This window comes from Rattus rattus, chromosome 5 (genome assembly GCF_011064425.1).
Source record: "Rattus rattus isolate New Zealand chromosome 5, Rrattus_CSIRO_v1, whole genome shotgun sequence".
Lineage (NCBI taxonomy): Eukaryota > Metazoa > Chordata > Mammalia > Rodentia > Muridae > Rattus > Rattus rattus.
The window spans coordinates 111,283,966-111,304,270 of record NC_046158.1 but is presented as its reverse complement, the minus strand read 5'-3'; the positions used below and the strand labels follow the sequence as shown (position 1 = coordinate 111,304,270).

The 20,305-nt window shown below is 52.1% G+C and overlaps 1 protein-coding gene across 1 annotated transcript; it reads left to right on the top strand.

Annotated features, from left to right (window-relative positions):
• Positions 1-1,223: 1,223 nt before the first annotated feature.
• On the top strand, positions 1,224-18,272 carry Adra1d (adrenoceptor alpha 1D). Its single transcript, XM_032904253.1, has 2 exons — positions 1,224-3,324; positions 16,890-18,272. The coding sequence occupies exons 1-2, from the start codon at positions 2,232-2,234 to the stop codon at positions 17,483-17,485; spliced, it is 1,689 nt and encodes a 562-aa protein (XP_032760144.1). The 5' UTR covers positions 1,224-2,231; the 3' UTR covers positions 17,486-18,272.
• The last annotated feature ends 2,033 nt before the right edge of the window (positions 18,273-20,305 follow it).

Here is a 20,305-nt window from a genome sequence, read left to right as displayed (position 1 = left end):
GGGTGCAAAATGTAGGACTCTCTCTACCAGCAGGACTTCCCCTTCTCTGATCCTAACCCACACACACCTCTACCTTCAAAATTATCATATAGCCTAACTAAAAATTACAGGTCCAACTTTCTTTCCCCTGATAAGAACCTCTTTAGCTAGCACCTGAGATCCCTGGAATGTCTTCCCATGCTAATGAGGCTTCTGTACCCGAAATTCCTAACCCCTTAACCCAAAATGATATAGAGTCCTTGAATCACCCCAAGTGAAGTTGATGTCTCCCCAAAGCTGGTTCTGGTGCGTTGTCATTACTGACATACTCGCAGGCTTCCAAACCCTGTCTGTCCTCTTTGCTCCTTTTACCCTTGTGGACTGATATAAGCCGACCATCCCGGGGGGCAGGGAGAGTCACAGGAGGTCATTACAGGAAGCACGATGAGGTGCTTGTTTTTTTTAAAAGTTGGTGCTTCTCTGAGACTGGGTCACATAGCCCTGAGGTTTACCTGGGTTAGACGTTCTGGGTGCACCCAAAATGACTCTCACATGAGATTTGTGTTTTAGTCATGCACACAAGTAGACACTGTCCAGAGGAACTTGCTCTCCCAAAATGGCCAGATCATTCCTTCACCAAACCGCCTGGTCCAGGAATTCAGACTTCAGAGACACCCCAGATAGGTCCCACTCTAATCATAGATGCTTCCTGCAGGGAGACTAACATACTTGACTGAGGGTGTAGCTCCACGGTAGAGCGCTTGCCTGACGCGTGCAAGGTCCTTCAACCCTTCAAGGGCACACGTATGTAAGTGCATGTGTGAGTATGCACAGGTACCCACCCCCACAATCCCATAAAATAACCTCGTGTCTCTCCCCTTTGGTCCTGCTAGTCAATGGGAGGTTCCTCTTCCCCTCCCTTCCCTTTCCCTTGTGTCCCTGGTTCCTAGCACTGCCACATGCCCTCTGCCTCTGTTCTTCGTGTTCAGGTGTTACCCTACTATTCTCCACTCTTCTGAGAAGTGTGGGCACTACTTAGGTGGCGCTGCTAACACAGTGACTCTTACTCTCATTTTCACAGTGAGGAATGGAGGCACAAGGAGGTCCAATGGCCAATAAGGGCGGAGCCTGAATGGTGGAGGCAAACTACTCTGCTCCTTCCCAGTTGAGCACCATGCAGTCTTTCCCAGCCTCCAGAACTTGACCTTTTCTGCCCAGAGGGAGTCCCGAGTACTTCGAGTAGCAACAGGAAGATTTATTCCGACCTCTGATGCAGAGTAAAGTAGCAAGGCCAAAGTTGGTATTATTCAGAGTGTGGGCAAGGTCCTGGGGCTGTGGCCACACCGTCTGGTCTCACGCCAGTCACGCCCATCTTCAACCCACGTCCAAGTATCTTGACCCCTTCAGGGCTGTCTCAGTGTCACCATCACACCGTAGTGGGTTTTGCCAGTCGCCCTAGAGAAAAGAGGAGGGGCCTCGGACAACATCCAGACGATCTCAAGAGGCAGTGGTTTACCATCTAACCCTGAACCCAGAGATCCTGGGCTCTTGCTGCACTCTGGCGGCAGAAGCCGGGAGCCCGGAGCCCGGAGCCCGGGGGAATCGCACCTTGTATGTTCCGCTAGGGCAAGGGCAAGCAGAGAGTGACCGCAAGTCTAGAGAGGAAGGGAGGCAGCGAGACGCGCTGGGGCAAAGGCCGGGGTGCAGGAGAGCTGAAGAAAGGAGGACAAGGGGACAGCTTAGGGCAGAGGACGGTCGTGAGCACCGGCGAGGACCCCCGCAGCCGCTGGACGCACGGAGCCCCTTCGTTGGCCCGTAGCTTACGCTCGCGCCGGCCGCCCCCTCCTCCCTCTCGGCCGCCCCTCCTCCGTCCCGCCCCCGCGCGGAGTCCCCAGCGCTGCAGAGGCCGCCGCCTGCACTGCCACTCCTAGAGCCGCCGCTCTCCCGGACACGCTTGCAGAGGGGAGCAGGGAGCCCGCCCCGGCCCTTCTTTCCTTGTGACTCTGCAGCCACCGCCGGAGCCCGTTCCCTCACGCCAACGTTCCCATTGGGACCTTCACGGCCCGGTGACCTCTGTCCCGCTCTACCTGCAGCACTGCTCCCCTGCGGCCCCTCTGCCGCGGGAACTTGGGCAGGACCGACGGGACTGGCGCACGGGGCTGGCTCGGGCGCTGCGGCGATGCCCGCGGGCTCCCTCCCCTCCACTTGCTCGCCCTGTGCCTGGGCTCGGGCCCCGACGGCTGCGCCGTGAGATGACTTTCCGCGACATCCTGAGCGTCACTTTCGAAGGACCCCGGTCGAGCAGTAGCACTGGAGGCTCCGGCGCGGGCGGCGGAGCTGGCACGGTTGGCCCCGAGGGTCCGGCGGTGGGCGGCGTGCCGGGTGCTACAGGCGGCGGCGCTGTGGTGGGAACCGGCAGCGGCGAGGACAACCAGAGCTCCACGGGAGAGCCGGGAGCCGCGGCGAGCGGCGAAGTAAATGGCTCGGCGGCCGTCGGGGGGCTAGTGGTGAGTGCTCAGGGCGTGGGAGTGGGTGTCTTCCTGGCGGCCTTCATCCTCACCGCTGTGGCGGGCAACCTGCTGGTCATCCTTTCGGTGGCCTGCAACCGCCACCTACAGACGGTCACCAACTATTTCATCGTGAACCTGGCGGTGGCTGACCTGCTTTTGAGTGCAGCTGTGTTGCCCTTCTCAGCCACTATGGAGGTTCTAGGCTTCTGGGCCTTCGGCCGAACCTTCTGCGACGTGTGGGCCGCGGTGGACGTGCTGTGCTGCACTGCCTCCATCCTCAGCCTCTGCACCATCTCTGTGGACCGGTACGTGGGTGTGCGCCACTCGCTCAAGTACCCAGCCATTATGACAGAGCGCAAGGCCGCTGCCATTCTGGCTCTGCTTTGGGCGGTGGCCCTGGTGGTATCTGTGGGACCGCTACTTGGTTGGAAGGAGCCAGTGCCCCCGGATGAGCGTTTCTGCGGCATCACCGAGGAGGTGGGCTATGCAATCTTCTCTTCCGTGTGCTCCTTCTACCTACCCATGGCAGTGATCGTGGTCATGTACTGCCGCGTGTACGTGGTCGCACGCAGCACTACGCGCAGCCTCGAGGCAGGCATCAAGAGGGAGCCCGGCAAGGCCTCCGAGGTGGTTCTGAGGATCCACTGTCGTGGCGCAGCCACCAGCGCCAAAGGAAATCCCGGAACACAGAGTAGCAAGGGCCACACCTTGCGCAGCTCGCTTTCCGTGAGGCTGCTCAAGTTTTCCCGCGAGAAAAAGGCTGCCAAGACGTTGGCCATCGTCGTGGGTGTCTTCGTCCTGTGCTGGTTCCCCTTCTTCTTCGTCCTGCCTCTGGGTGAGTGATGCCCTCACTTTAGACACTCACCCTCTGGCAAGTCCCTTCCTAGAAGTCAGTCCCACAACCTGACTATGGAAGTTTATCAACTTTCTGGTTGATTACTGTTGGAGAGAGAGAGCACAAGGGGTTCTTGATACTAATGTGTTCTTCCTTTTACAGGCTTCTCGCTCTTTCTCACCCTCTATAGTCATTACAAACCTTGGCCTTGCTTTAGTTCCTTGGAAATTTGGGCAAACGTCTCCCTGTATTATGTGATCAGCAGTGTATGTGACCCCCCCACACACACACACACACACATATGCTCATCTCTGGAAATAAGTATACTGTGGGTGATCCCACATGCATTCATTCTTTCACTGGCAGCAGACCCAAGCCAGTCAGCCACCTTGTATCTCAGCAGGTGACAGAAAGGCTGCTTCCTCCAAAGGCATCCATTCCGTTGCCCCCACCAGATCTGTGAGAGCCCTGTGGGCTTTCCCTTCTGAAATCTTCTCTTGAAGGGGTTGGAGGAGGGGATGTGGGGCGGGGACCGGGGGTGGGGTGGGGAACAGGATGGGAAATCTGTCAAGTGGACAGTTAACTATTGTTTATAGTCATTTACAGAGTGAACTAGTTCCCTTACAAGGGACCTGCAGTCCTGGGGGAGGTACAACTGTTCTTAAGGGATTCTTCCTATCCCCTGAGCCTCTCTGAAGGCCCCAAGAGCCTGAACCATCCTGGAAAGGAGAAAGGGACAGCATGTCTAAGGCTCTTTGCTCTGAGTCACTGCTCATGGCTGCAACCTCTCCTGGTGCAACCAGAGCCTCTCCTCCCTTTCCCCCATCTGGTTGCTTGTACCCATGAGACTAAGACTAAGTCAGGGAAGAAAGAATGGCCTTGCTCCTGATCTCTTGCAGGTCCCTACATACACACACACACACACACACACACACACACACACACACACACACACACACCAGCAACAGCAGCACAGTGACTTTTGTACATCATAGCTCAGTTGTGTGACAATTCTACAAGTCCCTGGATGTTTTCATACAAACTCCAAACTGCCTTCCATAGTCTACAGAGGGTAGTCTTCAAGTTTATTATTGTCCACACCAAAACAGGTCATTCTGAGTATTTTCAGTAGGACCACGGGCATGAACTGCAGGAATCCCCAGCAAATGCCCTCCCTATCTGAAAGCGGCTATTCCAGGAAGGGCTGCCTCTCTCTGTCCTGCCCTGACCCTCAGTGGGTTAGTTCCTTGACAAGCCTGTTGCCTAGCTCTGGTCTTCTCTTTAATTAGCTCCATCTGGACTGCCCTCAAACCTCTTATCTAACACCCAACCTGTGGGTCTCTGCTTAAATGTCCCTTTGGCTTGTGTTTCACACCCTCACTGGCTTTACAGATTTTTCTTTCAACTGTATCATCACTGAACCCAAGAGCACCCAGAATGGTTTCCTGCCTATGAGGGGCTATATCGTTCTTCACTTGGGGCACAGACCCTGGTGTCAGGAAGCTTGAGTTCAAATCCCAACTCTGTCTCTCACCACCTATGTAGCCTGGGGCCTCTGTTTCTTCACCTTTAAGTGAGGGTGATCGTGGTGATAACCCTGACCTCAACACATGTGAGAGCCAGTAAAGTGTTATGCATCAATGTAACTGAGGCATATGTGAATGTCATACACTGACCCCAGCTCAGGTGAAGGAATAAATTCCCCACTTGAAAATCATCCAGCCAGAGTCTGATTTGGGGTTGGAGAATGTGAAAGCTATGAAGTTGGAGGAGGGGACAGCTAGCCAGAAGAAAGATGTTGCAATGACCTTTGTGCATGCTCTCCCTCCTCCTCTCTCTCCAAGGCCAACCCCCACAGCCCTGCCCTGGCCTTGCCTTTTGGAACCTGTTCAAAAGCACCTTATTCCCCTACCTGTGTGTGTCTTAGCTCACCCCAGTCTCTACAGGGAATGCTCAGCCAGGCAGAAAATACCACCTACATTTTTTTACATTTTCCTTTAATTCTTTTAAATTATTTTTGTTACAGAATAAAGCACAAATAAGGAGAAATTATTATAATAAGCCCCCGTGGGCCTGTGGTCACCCACACTGAGCACATGCTGATCTGGCCATATCTACCTTCTACCCCCTCTCCTTGCTGCTTTCACAGAATAGATGATGGCTGAACTCGGTGCCCCCTTCCTCTTCCACCTCTCCAGAGAGGATGCTGGCATTTACCACCCCCATGTGTGTGCTGATTCTCGGACCACATGCGTCTGCACTCATTTTGAACCGCAGCACCGTCCTGTGTGTCTTAAGAATCTGTACCAGAGGCATTCACTGTGCATCTCATTCTTCAGGCTGCGTTTTTCATCCAGCCTTGTGTCCTTGAGATTCATGCAGGGTGGGGCCATTACTGGTGCATTTGAAAGTGCTGCATGGTGTGCCGATCCAGTCTCCTCCTGAATGTTAGGTTGTTCTTGTTTTTCATAGCTAAGATCAACATAGCAAAAGGCCGCCACTGTTTTCTGAGGCCCAGACTATGTGTTCCAGGAAACCATCTCTACATCTCTGTGACTCTTGCCCCTTGCTGGCATGCGCTGCTCTTTCCCTGTCCCTGTATCTCTGCTGCTCCTCCCACATGCTATAGGAGCCTTAAAGATGTCTATATCTGGCTCCAAGAGGGGATTTCATGGATGTATGAATATGCAAAGCCATTAAGTTGTGTGTTCTAGGATGTGCATGCCAACTCAAACTCCTGGCAGTTCCTGAGGAGCTGGCAATAATGAGCAAACAGGACAGATGCCAACCAAAGAAGCAGAATATTCCACTCTGCCCTATGTCGTTTGGAGGGCAAAGAGGAGGGCAGAGGCTGCTGTGGGAGAGAGTGGACTGGAGGGTTTTGAGGCAGGAAGGGGGCCAGGAGGCACAGATATGTCCAAGGCTTGTGAGGGAACATGTGCCCTCGAACGAGCGTTCTGAGCTGTGACACTTTGTAGGGAATATGGCCTTCGAGGGGCCAGCATGTCTTGCCTTGGAGGTGCTAGGATAAAGACTTTAGGTGATTTCAGAAGAGAGGTTTGGGGTGAGGGAATTTGCAGGAATATGGGGTACAGTATCCCGGGGAGGTATCAGGAAACAGATGGAAGCCAGGGGAGCACCGATTTAGAAAGAACCAAAAGGAAGTCAAGAAAGACAGCTTCAAGAGGAAAAGATACAGCTGCACAGGCGGGAAACCTTCAGGTCCACGTGAGTGTGCCAGCCAGCACCAGACACAGGCACTGGAAAAGCACAATGTGTGTCTACAAAGGGCCATGGCTATAGAACTGAAGGCAACCACACGCCACTATCGGGGAGCCTCCAGCAGCCCACAGGGCTCCCACTCACACATCCGTGTCCAGGAGACCCGGCAGCAATGCAGATGTAGCTGGTGAGCACAAATTGTGCAGTAGCTAGAGCTTAAGGGGGAAGTCTGGAATCCCAAAGGATGCTAGGACAGAGAGCTGTAGACTGTGACCTAGCAGCCCCACCATGCTGGCTGGTCGTAGCAGATATAATCCGAGCACTAAGGACGCTGAAGCCGTCTGCTTAGTGAGACCTTGTCCTCTCCCAAAGGAGCAATGTGCTATTGGTCAAGCCAAATATCCTGCAAAGAGGGACCAACAACAACAGGTGTACTGAATTGTGAGGCCTCCTGAGGACAGATGTCAGGCAGGCACACAAAATCATAAAGGTCCCAGATAAGCAATGGGTCGTCTTATTACGTCATTTCTGTCTGCCTCACTCTCCCCATGAGGGATAAGCATGGGGCATATATTCCACAGAGGGAGGCAGAGGGTACTTAATGAGAATCCTAGACACCACCTGTCTGGGGCTACATGCAGCTCCAGGCGGCACAGGAAGGGAGCTTCCGGTGCCACTGCTGTGTGTGCACACCCACAACCCTTGCCCTGGTAAATGGCCACAGGCCTGTCTGCCTTCACGCTGGGCATCTGTTTCAAGCATGGCAGCACCTCCACAGGACAGAGCTGAGCTGGGCAGTGCTTGCTGCCCACTCTCAGAGGCATTCCAAGACAGATGGGAAAGAATACAGACAACCTGTGGGGGGTGGGGGGGAGCTCTTGACAGCCTGCCAAGGACAGACACATTTCCTCTGGTCCTAAGCAAGCTGGCACAGAGCTAGATACTGTGAAGAACATCATAAGAAACTATATAAACGGATCCTGGTTGCTTTGGTGTGTGTGTGGACAAGGACAGCAGTCAGAGCCACTCCCTAGGACTTCTCTGAAAAGCTTCAAGATGAAGCATGGCTAGTGTAGGGGTCGCTGCCAGACAGAAGCGCACCTGATTAGAGTTCCAGTCCCTAGGACGTGTGGAGGGAGCATGGGTCTGCTCAGCCCCAGCCATTTTGGTTAGGGCATAAGGCAGCCTTTCCTATATGCCCATATGCCAAAGGGAACCAGGGAACAGGGGCCCCTCGTAAGCGCCCAGTTGAAGGAGAGCATCTGTTACCTTCAGGGAGCCTTTGGGGTCACACCTGTCCTCAGAGTCTCCAAGGCTCTATGGTCTATATGGTAAATGCCCCTCCATGAGGCCCAGAAGTAGGGCTGCCCTGGAAACCTCCACATACGGAACCCAGCCTCACCTCTAGCCTTCCGATGACACTGACAGATCCTAGGTTTTCATTTCCGGCTCTCTGGTTTTTGACTGCCAAGCATCACGGGCTTCCGCAGCTATTTCATTTTTTAGTGATGAGGTCAGAACCCTAAAAGATGTGCTCCACCACTGAATTATACCCCTGGGCCCAAATGCTACCACCCAGGGCAGTTTCAGAGGCTCTAACAGACGTGCACACAGTCCATCCAAACCCTATGAACCCATTCTACCATCTGGAAACCATAATTGAGCCTCTCTTTCATAGCCTGTCTCCATTGTATAGAGAACATCTCTGACCCTCAGACATAGCTCATTGCTTGCCCCAATGCACTATGCTGTCAGCATTCAATGTGTATCATTGTGGGGGCGGAGGAGTCTTATCTGATAGGCACAGAAGAGTGGCAGTGTTGGTGGGTAACCCAAGCTTGACAAACCTGGGATGAGCAGCTCTGTGAGAAAACATATCCAGAGATGGAGCCCAAACAGGAGAATGGAGAAATAAACAATTTATTCACAGACTGGACTACTATACAGCAAGGAAAACTAACAAGTGAATTTTATGGGCATTCTACTGGGAAGAGTAAGCCAGATAAGGAACATAGTGTGTACTATCTGATTCTATGTAAGACATTCAAAAACAGGCAAAATAGAATCAGAGTGATACTTTTTAAAAAAAATCGGAATTGTGTCTGTATGGAATGGGGACAATGAATGCCAACTGGAAGCAAGTGCTAGAACTTTCTGTGGTGCTGAAAATGTTCTGTATCTTGCTCAGGGACAGATACAAGGGTCATCATCACATTACATGTTTAAGGCATGCACACTTACACTAGTGCATGCAAATGCAAAAACCTGGTCTATGTCTGTGTAGCACCTTACACAGAGTAGGTGCTTGGCAAATTTATGCGGCTCGGGGAAGTGTTAGAGCCCGTGTCTTTGCCCATCCTGCGTTCCAAGGGTCTGGAGGGCGCAGAACAGCCCTGCAGTTTATTCCATTTTACTTTATCTTACCGGACTATTGTGGCATTTGTTGTTTGTTTTATGCTAAAATCATAAGTGTGCCCACGGTATTATTAACTATAGGGACAGTGTGGTACAGCTGGTCCCTAGCACCTGTCATCTTACCAGACTGAAGCTTTAACAGCTCCTGTTGAGAAACCGAGGTCCCAGAAGAGGCATCCATTCTCTGGTATTCAAGAGCGCCATGATTAGGGGAGAGAAGGGCATCTGTGCTGTTGTGTGATGCCTCACAGGTTGTGCGCTTGACCACAAATCATCTTCGGAAACCTTTGAGAAGCCTTGGAGATCCCTTGCTTTCCAGGTGACTGAGAGTTTCAGGTTTGACTTGTACCTTTCCGGCCCCAGAGCTGGCATTCACTGTTTCTCTTTCATGGGAAGGTGATGGTTACCAACCACAAATTGAGCTCTCGGCTGCTGGCTGACACTGTCACCTCATTTGCCATCGGCTCAGGTTCAGTTTTGAGACAGAGCTAAGAAGCACAGTACTTTCCGGAAACCCAGAAACACTTAACATACCTACATATTAGGGTCACAAACTGTCTCCCCACTCTCACTCCTGGTCTAGTCATCGGCGTGGTCTATGATGGCGCCTTGACCTCCAGACTAGGTTGGCTTTCCCTCTCCCCGGAGTCCCTGTGCCCACCTTGCTCCTCCTGTTTATCTCAGCGATCTCTGTGTCCGAGTCGACCTGCTCTGTCCTCCATCCTTGCCTCCCCGTTATGTTGAGCTCAGTCTCAGCCTAGCTCTCGCCTCCCATTCCTGAGAGTCGGCCAATCCCATGACTTAGCACTTCGTTTGCTCTGAGCACCTTTAACTCCTTCTCATCTCTTAACTCCTCTGAGTCTCAGATCCAGAACTGGGCCCACCATTCTCCCGTGCAGTACAGTGGTGTGGAGATGAATGCATTCTTGTTGGCTCTGGGGTTTTTGTAGCATCTGGGATTTGCAGCACCTACCCATTCCTGTGGTGCAAATATTCTCATCATAGCCAATTGTTGTGCTACTGAAAAACACAGACAGCCAATTTAAAAGATTCTTGAGAATGGAACAGTCAGGGCTGAAGAGATGGCTCAGCGGTTAAGAGCACTGAATGCTCTTCCAGAGGTCCTGAGTTCAATTCCCAGCAACCACATGGTGGCTCACAACCATCTGTAATGGGATCTGATGCTCTCTTCTGGTCTGAAGACAGTGACGATGTACTCACATACATGAAATAAATAAAATCTTTAATAAAAAAAAAAAAAGAATGGAACGGTCAGCTTTAAGAGCCAGTACCAACTATTTAGCCGAGCTTGCCAAGAGATATCTACGTAGCTCTCTGCCCAGGGACAGCCGCAGGGTGCCCTCAGGAGCTTTCGTAGGTTCCCTTCAGCTCTAATTCTTACTTTCTTTCCTTTCTAATGGATCTGCTTCCACCAGTTTCTGTCAACCTTCTGTATCTTCTGTCTCCCTTCATACATACAGCACATAGACTTACTAGAGCTGTCATACCCCGGCACGATGACTTCCTTTGCTCTACCTACCATCTCACTGGTATCTTTCCTCCCTTATAGCTACTTGTAAAACATCCCTTGCCACGCCTTAAAGAATAATCTGATGCTCCTCCTCCTCCTCTTCCTCCTTTTTCTCCTCCTCTTCCTCCTTCTCCAGCCAGCAATGTCTCATCCCACTCAAGGCTAGCTTCTCTCCCCCAAGGCACATATCTGGCTTTGGCACTGTCACCAGCAGCAACCCAGAAGTCACACTCCAGAGTGCTTTCAAGTCTTTTCATCCTCTCCTGTTGCATCAGCCTTGCCTCTTGGCCTCTCAGCATCCCTCGGGTCTTACCCTGCATGCACACTTCTCTGGTGGTCCCCTCAGCCTCCTTAGGAGGCCCTTCTCCTCCCTCTGATCCCCATTTAACTTCAGGTCCACATTCCAGGCCTTCCAACCATATGAATTTCCTGTCTCGCTATTAACAACTGGCCATTGATTTAGTAGCTGCTTAAAACAATGAATCATCTTCTGGGGTTGAAGGTCAAAAGTCCTCAAATCAAGGTCCTGGCACGGCTGTCTCCCTAGAGGATCCAGGGAAAAGATGTCAGCTGACCTTCTGCAGTCTTGGAGACAGCTCTGGTCCCTCCTCCTTGCACGAGTTCTGTGGTGTCCACTATCACATCACCACCCCCTACGACTCTCACCCCCTACCGGGCCCTTGTGACTACCTTGTGCCAATCTGGCTTGATTGCAACAGCCGTGAAAGGTCTGGACATCCTGGGGCCCTCATTCCACCTGTACCCCCACACCCTGACACTGCTCTTCCTTCCTGAGCTCACCTTTCCACTCCCCTGAACCTGCTGTCTACCATCTTCCCACAGGCAAGTGGTGTCTCAGCACCCTCTGGTGCCCACGGCCTGAGCATCAGCCTCACTTCCTCTTCCACACTACTCTACCTACTCTCTCTCTCTCTCTCTCTCTCTCTCTCTCCTGTCCCATTTTCCCATCCCCACCCCACTGCCCTGCCTAAACAAATCAGCCAAGTATTGCACATGTCCTCTGTGCTGACGACTGTCAACCTTTCTAGCAGGAGTGCTTCTTCCAGTGCTTCTTCTTGGAGCCAGCCCAGCCTGACTGAGCACAGGGGCCCTGGGCAGACCTGTAGCCCTGTCATTCAGCATGTATGAGGCCACGGATTGGAACAGGGAAGACCAGTAAGGGAGTGACAGAGTGAGAGCATAAAGAGATGGGCAGGAGGATGAGAAGAGACCATGGTAAATTGTAGGACCCGGCACACTCCCACAGGAAGCCAGAGACTGAGAGCCTGGGCTCCACGTCCATCATGAACTCTGAGAGCTGCCCTTCTATGTCCTATGTCCCTCAACCCATAGCACAGGCCAAGGCCAAGGTTCTCTGCCAGCTCTGGAGAGCCCAACAGTCCTGAAGCAGGCAATCATGGAGCCTTGAAGAACACCTGGTCCATCCCGGATCTATCTCAAACAAGAAGCCTCTGCCAGTGACCCTTCACTGCAGTGTCCTCAATATGCCCTTCTCTGTCCCCTTAATCTCTGTGGGGTGCAGATCTTCCCTAGGTCACCTCTTCCTGACAGTCTTCCATTATTATTTTCAAATGTTTCCCTTCATTCTTCCCCCTTCCCTCCCTCTCCTCGGCAGCCATCTGAACTTCCTGCATTTTTCTCCACGCTATGAGGTATTCTTGCTGCCTCAGGACCTTTGCTCGTGCCCTTTCCTTTACCCAGAATTTACTTTCCCAAGATGAATGCCTAGCTTCCTCCTTTGCGGGTCCTCCTTACAGGTCCTCAGTTCAAGTACTTTATCAGAGACATTTGTCTGGCTGTAAGGGACAGAGGTCAAGTCTCTTGAGGAGGAAGGACCATTAGCACCAGTGTAAGAGCCACCAAATGGTCTCCCCTGACCCTGCCGGTGGGAGGAGACAGAAGATGGTGGATTTTTACCTTCTTGGATCTCTCAGCTAGAAGGATAGCATGCTATCAACAGAGGTCAGTAGTGGAGAGAATGCAAAAAGCAGGGGGTGGGGGACACAGCCTGATATCTCATGGCCAGCCACAACTTATGCTCAGGGCTGGCTGCGAATTCTGACAACCTGCCAAGAACACGCTCCTTTCTGGGGATGCCAGAAGAGACTGTTAATCACAGAGCCTGCCCCTCGGCCTCAGAGCTGCCCATCCTCCCCAGGGCTTGGCCTATTTGCTCGTGTGTCTCTCTGTCTTACCCCAGATCCCAGGAGCTCTTCCTCAGCCTGCTTTTCTGTTCCTTGGGAGATAACACCAGCCCAGGATCAAGAGAGCCAGCACATCTACCTGCTGACCAGATATGTCCACATTTCAGGACACTAAGCTATACCTCTAAACCACATCGGTGTTAGCGTTGCAGGCTCTGTGACAAATCCTGAGACAGCCAACTGGAAAGGGAGAACTTTCTTATTGGGTCATTGCTTGGGAGGCTGCAGTCTGATTGGCCAGATCGTTGGTTGGTGGCAGGTGGTGGGGCAGCATGTCATGGCTGCAGTGAGTGGCTAGAAAACAGAAGAGGAGTCACACACACCCCCAGTGACCTAAATCCTCTAGCTAGTCCCTATGTCTTAAAGGTCCCACCACCTCCCAGTGGCTGCATGGACTGGGGGAGCACACCTTCCAGGAATCTAACGACCCTCATATAGGACTTGTGGGAAGGCAGCTGGGTGCAACCAAGTCAGATGAGTGGAAACTGAACAGGGGTGTGGGTGAGGGGCTCGAGGGAGGCCCAGGCAGGAGCACCGTCTTGTGTCTAAGGGGGTAGAAGGTGGCACATGTGAACCTGTCACTTGTTACACACTGCCAGGTGTGTAAGAAGAGCACCAGGGACAACCATGCAAGAGAAGGTAGGCTAAGAGTTCATGCAAAGACACACTGCAGACAGAGAGTGCCAGAGCAAGGCTGTGGCAGGAGCAGGAGGGAGCCGAGTGCTGAGAATAGTAGCCTTGGCCCCAAGACTCCCATATTCCCATTGAGACTTTCACAGCCTTAGTCTGTACTGTGTGGCTATCACCAAACAATTGAGGTTAATTACCTTATAAAGAAAAGAGGTTTATTTGCCTCATAGTTCTGGTATCTAGGAAGCCCAGACAACACCATCATCAGTATCCAGGAAGGGCTTATGGAAGAGAAGCAGGAAGGGGAATGGCTATGTATAGAAGGAACAGGTATGTAGGGTGGTCTGACTTTCTATCCCAGTGTTGTGAGAGCTGTCCCAGTCTTACAAGACCTGGCCCACTCCCACCAGACAGCATTAACCCATCTATGAGAATGGAGCCACCACAACCTACCTACCTTCCACTAGGCCCCATCCATTACACATTGTCCCACCTCAGTATACATTGAGGATCAAGCTTCCACAGCACCGGTAACAGAGCTGATGCACTGAAGGGGGATGGGCAGGTAAAGCAGCTGGTGGGTCCAATAGCTGTCCCTGGCAGACTAGGGGGCATGGTAATTGCTGAGAAGAATTTGTTCACTGATACCCCTGTGACACTGTCCCTACAAATGCCCATCTTCAGGGGTCTTGGGACAGCTCCCTACCCCACACATATCGTGAAACAGGGAGGGAAATGCCTACACCCCTTGAGACCCAAATCCTTGCCAGGTGTGTGAGCTGCAGAGAAAGCATGGAGAGAGGTGGGAGGGGTACAGGGAAGTGGGGCTAGGGCACTCCAGGAGGAAGTGACATGATCCACCCCTGCCACCTGGGACCACAACAAGAAATTCATTATGGGAAGGTTCTGCCACATCCCAGAACCTGCAGCCATCTGCAACAAGAAGCCTGGATTTTGTAAGCAGTGTGTCTGCACACAGTGGTTAGACAGAGAGTAAGAACCAGTTGTGTCAGAGGCTGTGGGACCCATCCATCTATCTCCCTCAGACCTCCAGTTTGTACAGGCCCACTCCTAAGTGCCTGCCTGTGTCTCTTACCCAGAGGCTTCCATAACTTACTTGTTCTTGTAGTCCACCCAAGAAGCAGGCAAAAAGTGGGGAAATTTAATAGCTTGAGAAGTGAGCAGGAGACTCACTGGTGACTAGAGGTAGGTGCCTACATCCCTCCCCTCTTCCACTGGTGGGAAAATCCAAGAAAGCCCCTTTGGGGTTAAGCCTCAGTTTCCCACATTAGCAACTGACTTCCTAGCACCCCTCTCCCTGTGTCAGCGGCTACCCAAGGTGTTTCTCTCTCGGGCTAAAGGCTTGCACTCGAACACTGTCTCAGAGCTTGCTTCTGAGAAAACTCAAAATAAGTCAGACCTCAAGGGAAGCAGGAGGCAATTGCTGGGGCTGGAAGGCTGCCTTTGAATCCCAGCCCCTTTGTGTGTGAGAAATTCTCCATTCCAGGAAGACTCTGCACAAGTCAGTTGTGCATAAATTAAAAAGTTTCAATGTTTGCAATAATACTGGGACAGAACTTAAAACATGTCATGCTGTCCACAGATCTGAATAAAACCAGGCTGGCAACAAACACTGGACAACATAGTCCACTGATGTGTCAGCCACAGCTAAACAGAAAAGATGGGGGTCTGAGTCAGAGTGGTATTTCCAGCATTTGGCCTGACTTCGAAGCCGTTGATGGAGGGTGATCTTCCTGTAGGACAGGGTCCTTCAGGCATTTTCCAGGGACTGCCTAACCCTTCTCCCAGGGGAAATAAGCCTTACTGAGCCCTGGTACCCATAACCCCACCATATTTCAGCTACTGTTTCTGACCACTCTCTATATATAGACAGCAGATCCTTTCCTTTCCCAGGTCTGTGGTACCTCTCTGAAAAGCCACAGGATGTGGGGGAGGGGTAGATACCAGGGGTTGGGTGAGTGGTTGGTCGGTTGGTTTGCTTACTGTCCTGGGTATTGAACCTGGGGTTCTCAAATGCTGCCTGAGTTCCCTAGTACTGATCTATATACCTCCAGCCCAACACATTTACATTAAAATCCCGCTAAGCACTGAGCTCTGAAATTTATGAATCCCATCCAGAGAAGCATTTTTGTCTCCAGTTCACAGAAAAAGAAAGTGAGACTTCCAGTGGCCAAGTCACTTGCCAAGGGCAGCATGAGCAAGTTTGCAAAGGGTGGGCTGTGTGGTGAGTGGTGAACTGTTTCTCCACATGGGTAGCAGGTGATATGCCAGGGCCTCTGCCTTATTTGGGGAAATCAAGGGCAGAGAGAAAATGCTATAACCTGTCAAAGAGTCCCAAACCTGTCCTTCTCTGTCTCTCAGATACTACAGGCTTTGTCTAGAATGAAGCTTTTGCTAAGGATGAGGCAGGTGAGAAGGTGGCCTCTGGGTTGCACCTTTGCACTCAGTCCCCATTCCCTGAGAATGGCTTCCTTAAGGGTCCATATTGGGGAAATAGTGGAGATGTTTGTGGGAAACAAGGTCTTCATTTGCACTTGTCCTGTTCCCCCACCTAAAACCATCCCAGCTTTTCCTCAACACTTTCCCTGCCCTTCAGGGCTACATTTTGACAAGCATGGGTACTGTGCACTTGAAGCTTAATTCTGGACTGACTGTCACCAGCTTAAACATACCCAGGGCTCCTGACTCCCCACAGAAGGAAAGCTGTGCCTTCATTCAAGGTCCTCCATTATGGAGCCTAGATCAGCCCTGTGCCCCGTTGGTAGTCACACTGTCGCCCAAAGCCAGCACCACGTTTCATGACTCCTCTCCAGTACCCAGCACTGGGCAAACCTTCTCGCCCTTTCTGTGCTTAGGCAGTAGAGTACACTGCACAGACAGAGTACCATAAAATGCTATAACAAAAGACTGCAAATGAACTCATTTTCCTGGGAAAGGTTGTCAAAATATTTTTACATGAGACTTGTAGCAGAATTGTGCTTCCCCATCAACTCCTTAAAGGACAAGACCTGCTGGTGTCACCTAGATACTGACTGCCCTCAGCAGAGAGACCTCCATACAGGCGGCAGTAACTAGGCTCCACCACAAGGACTGGTGCAGCCAGTTTCTGTCAGTCTCCCAGAGGTTGCTGTAGCCCCCCTCCGACCCCCACCCCCACCCCCGCTCATAAGCCTAGAAGATGACTGCCTCTGCCTCATCTTGAGGAACGTTTAGGGACACTGCTTGCACCTCTGAGAGCAGAGCACACGCAGTCTCTGGTTTCTGTATGAAACCTGCTACATGTGGTTTGGGTCTCTTTCTGGTCGGGGTTTGTTGCCTGTGTCCAAATAGTTTTCTATCAAGTTAGACTCAGAAAACAGGAAGATAGTTCTTTCTCCTCATCTATGGTCTTAGAGAGTGACCGCCACCACCACCACCACCACCATCTTGATAGCGACTTGGCTTCTGAGGTCGGCAGCAGTCCTTTGTCAACCTCCCTCCTAACCCCATCAGTTAATTACCCTGGTCTCTGTTCCCTGCAGGCTCTCTGTTCCCGCAGCTGAAACCGTCAGAGGGTGTCTTCAAGGTCATCTTCTGGCTGGGCTACTTCAATAGCTGTGTGAACCCGCTCATCTACCCCTGCTCCAGTCGCGAGTTCAAGCGCGCCTTCCTCCGCCTCCTGCGCTGCCAGTGTCGCCGCCGCCGCCGCCGCCTCTGGCGAGTCTACGGCCACCACTGGCGAGCTTCGACCGGCGACGCGCGTTCCGACTGTGCCCCCAGGTCTCGCATCGCGCCCCCCGGGGCCCCTCTAGCCCTCACTGCACACCCGGGTCCGGGCTCGGCAGACACGCCGGAGACGCAGGATTCGGTCTCCAGCAGTCGAAAGCCAGCCTCCGCCCTCCGGGAGTGGAGACTGCTCGGGCCGCTACAGAGACCCACGACCCAGCTGCGTGCGAAGGTGTCCAGCCTGTCCCATAAGATTCGCTCTGGGGGCGCTCGGCGCGCGGAGACTGCGTGTGCCCTGCGCTCCGAGGTAGAAGCAGTGTCCCTAAATGTTCCCCAAGATGGGGCAGAAGCTGTCATCTGCCAGGCTTATGAGCCGGGCGACTACAGCAACCTCCGAGAGACTGACATTTAAGGACCGAAACTCAGGCTGGGGAAGGTGCTGGGGAAAGTGCCGGGGCCAGGGGTGGGGTGCTTTATGGGATACTGCCTTCGGATCCAAGACTCTGCCCAGGGTGGCTGCTCCATCTCACCCAGAGCAACCGGAGCTGGACCTGGGGGTCGGAGCACTTCGAAGGTGATGGGTTATGGTGCCGCCTGCTGGACAGAGTTGTCCAGAGCTCTTCCTGAAAGAGAAAGGCTACAGGATTCACCCTTCTCATCCAGTCTAAGAAACTACTTAGTCAACTCCTGATGTCTAAGCAGAAGGCTTCAGGTATGGCTTCTCCCCTTGGGGAGGAAAAGGAAGAGGTACAAATTCTTGTTTTGCTGCTCCCAGGGAAAAGATCCGTGGACAGTTTCTACTCCTTACTGCCACCTGGAGGAAGTCAATGGACCTACCATAGGACCTGCCATCCGGCAAGTTTTGGTGGCGTATTGGATGCCCGCCGAACAAATCTGTTGTACTTCCGCCCTGGGCCCACTGCCCTCTTCCCCACACTCCTAACTGTATGTTCCCCTCACCATCCCCCCGCCCCAGGGCCTTACTGTTTACACTGTGTACATAGTTCATTGTGCCTGTCTGTGCCCATCACTTCTCACTGGGATTCCAGGCTGCCAAAGGGGAGAGCCTTATTTATCATTTTGAAACCTATTTATTGGTAAGAGTACTTATATTTTGTTCAGACTGTGCAAACTGTCCATCTTTGGCTTGTAATGCATATAGAGCCTCCTTCTTCTGAAATCCTTAGACCATCACAGGACAATTATGTTCTCCTTGCTGGTTGGGGGGGGGCATATAGGTCAGAAACATATTTTGGGAGCTGGTTCTCTCCTTCATCCATTGGGTCACTACTGTCCTTTGGATCTTTTAGCAAGACTAAAGGTCTTCGGAGCTTTGTTGGCTTTTAAGAGTTGCATAAGCATCAGCACACACACACACAGAGAGAGAGAGAGAGAGAGAGAGAGAGAGAGAGAGAGAGAGAGAGAGAGAGAGAGAGATGCATCTGCGATGCTCCAAGGGCCTCAGGGAACATGGTGGCTACATCGTGTAAGTGATAAAACATCACAGAAGATATACACACCCAAGCAGACAAGCATGTGAGTGTTGAGAAAAGCCACACCTAGCTGTGATGTTCCTTAGCTCTGAGTAGAGACATGCATCCCATGGTTCATTTCAGTCTCTGAAAAGAAAATATCAGCCACACGTCTCCAACCTGCATGGGACTGATAACTGTGAAGAGTCAGCCCTTAGCAGGACAGCTTTCTAAACAATGCCCTGAAACCGGAAGAGCCCGTCACTGGCGCCAACATGGATCGGTGTTGTGAACCAAAAGGTTCTGTCCTTTTCTAGGGAGGTAGTCTGCCTGAAACTCCAAGCCTTTCACAATAGTTTTACAAGATCAAAAAGGAGCGGTAGCAGGGATCAGAAGGAAATGGTTTACAAAGCGATCTGGGATCTGAGTTTTCAAAGCTGGCCTCCCTGAAGCACCCAGGTACAGAGAAGCAGTTATAGCAGGCACTGGCTAGGAATGTGCTACCTACACCAAAGTGTCCCCTTTGTACATGCGGGCCTTCTTGAAGCTAGGCAACAGGCTTCTCACAGAAGGATCCATGAGTCAAGTCAGAAATCAGTTAGTCGGTAGCCCCCAGTGTCAAGTTACTGAGCATTGACCTCTTGGGTAGAAGGATGCCAGGTTTGCTTCAAATGCCGGCTCAGGTGTTTGAGGTCCTGCCCAGTACATGTGCCAGGCATGGCAGTCATCTCATGGCCAGGCTTCAGCCCTGTGCCCTGGGCACACTGCTGCTGCTCACACTGGGAACTGAGTGAATGAGGTGCAAAAGGCGGCAGAGCCCAGAGCAAGGGTCTCTTTAGCAGAGGCCCCCAGGGATCTTGTTTTATAGCCGATAAAACACGGCTGCTGACCTCACCCCTGGATATGACGGGATCTCAGCCGAGAGGATTAGATAGAACCGTGATGCCCTTGGGGTGGGGGAGATCGCAAGGGACTTCAGGAAAATCTGGGAGAACACACCATTTCTTGGGTTCCTAGGTGCTACCGCTCTTCAGCCCATCCTACGAGTCGGATTGGAAACTGTCCCTGAAGTCCATGTAAGACAAGGCCTTTGCCCTCATGTGGTCTAGAAGGGTAGGTGAGGCCTGAGGCATCTATGACTAGGGAAAGGATGGTCCTCTGAGATGTGACAAAGACTGAAGCGAGCTATAAAGGACACTACTGTTTGTCTAAATCCATCCCTGTCCTTACCCTCATCCCGGCTTCCTACCCCAGGACACTAACTGCTGTCTAACCACTCACCTTTCCTTCCCACGCTCTTCCTAGGATACTTTTGCAACTTGCCAGGGACCTCGCGTTTCCCTGAACTCATTCTCTGTGTTAATGGCATCTAGCCTCTTCTCTGATGTAGAGTCTGCTGGAGCTGACTGGTATCCATTCATGCCTCCCTTTTCTTTCTCCTCCTTCCCCCACAGGCTTCCCTTTCAACCCCTAAATGGTCCCCAGGATTGTACTCCTCAACTCTCCACATAATATCATCCACTCCACTTGTCAACGATGTCATCAATGACTCCCAGGCCTTGAACTCTTGCGCTCCTGATGTTTGTTCAACCTCCCAGACACACCTCAAGGACATTTACTTCACACAAAACGCCCTGAGCATGCCCTGACTCCACCCCTCTCCAACATACTGGTTTCTGCATCGTTCCAAGATCTTCCTCACAGATTCCCAGCTCTGAACAAGCACCAAGCACACTGCAGCCTCTCAGATCGCTCACACC

Coding starts and splice junctions, on each gene's coding strand:
- Adra1d (XM_032904253.1), top strand. CDS start 2,232: ATGACTTTCCGCGACATCCTGAGCGTCACTTTCGAAGGACCCCGGTCG. Junction 3,325..16,889: donor CTTCTTCGTCCTGCCTCTGG/GTGAGTGATGCC, acceptor TGTTCCCTGCAG/GCTCTCTGTTCCCGCAGCTG.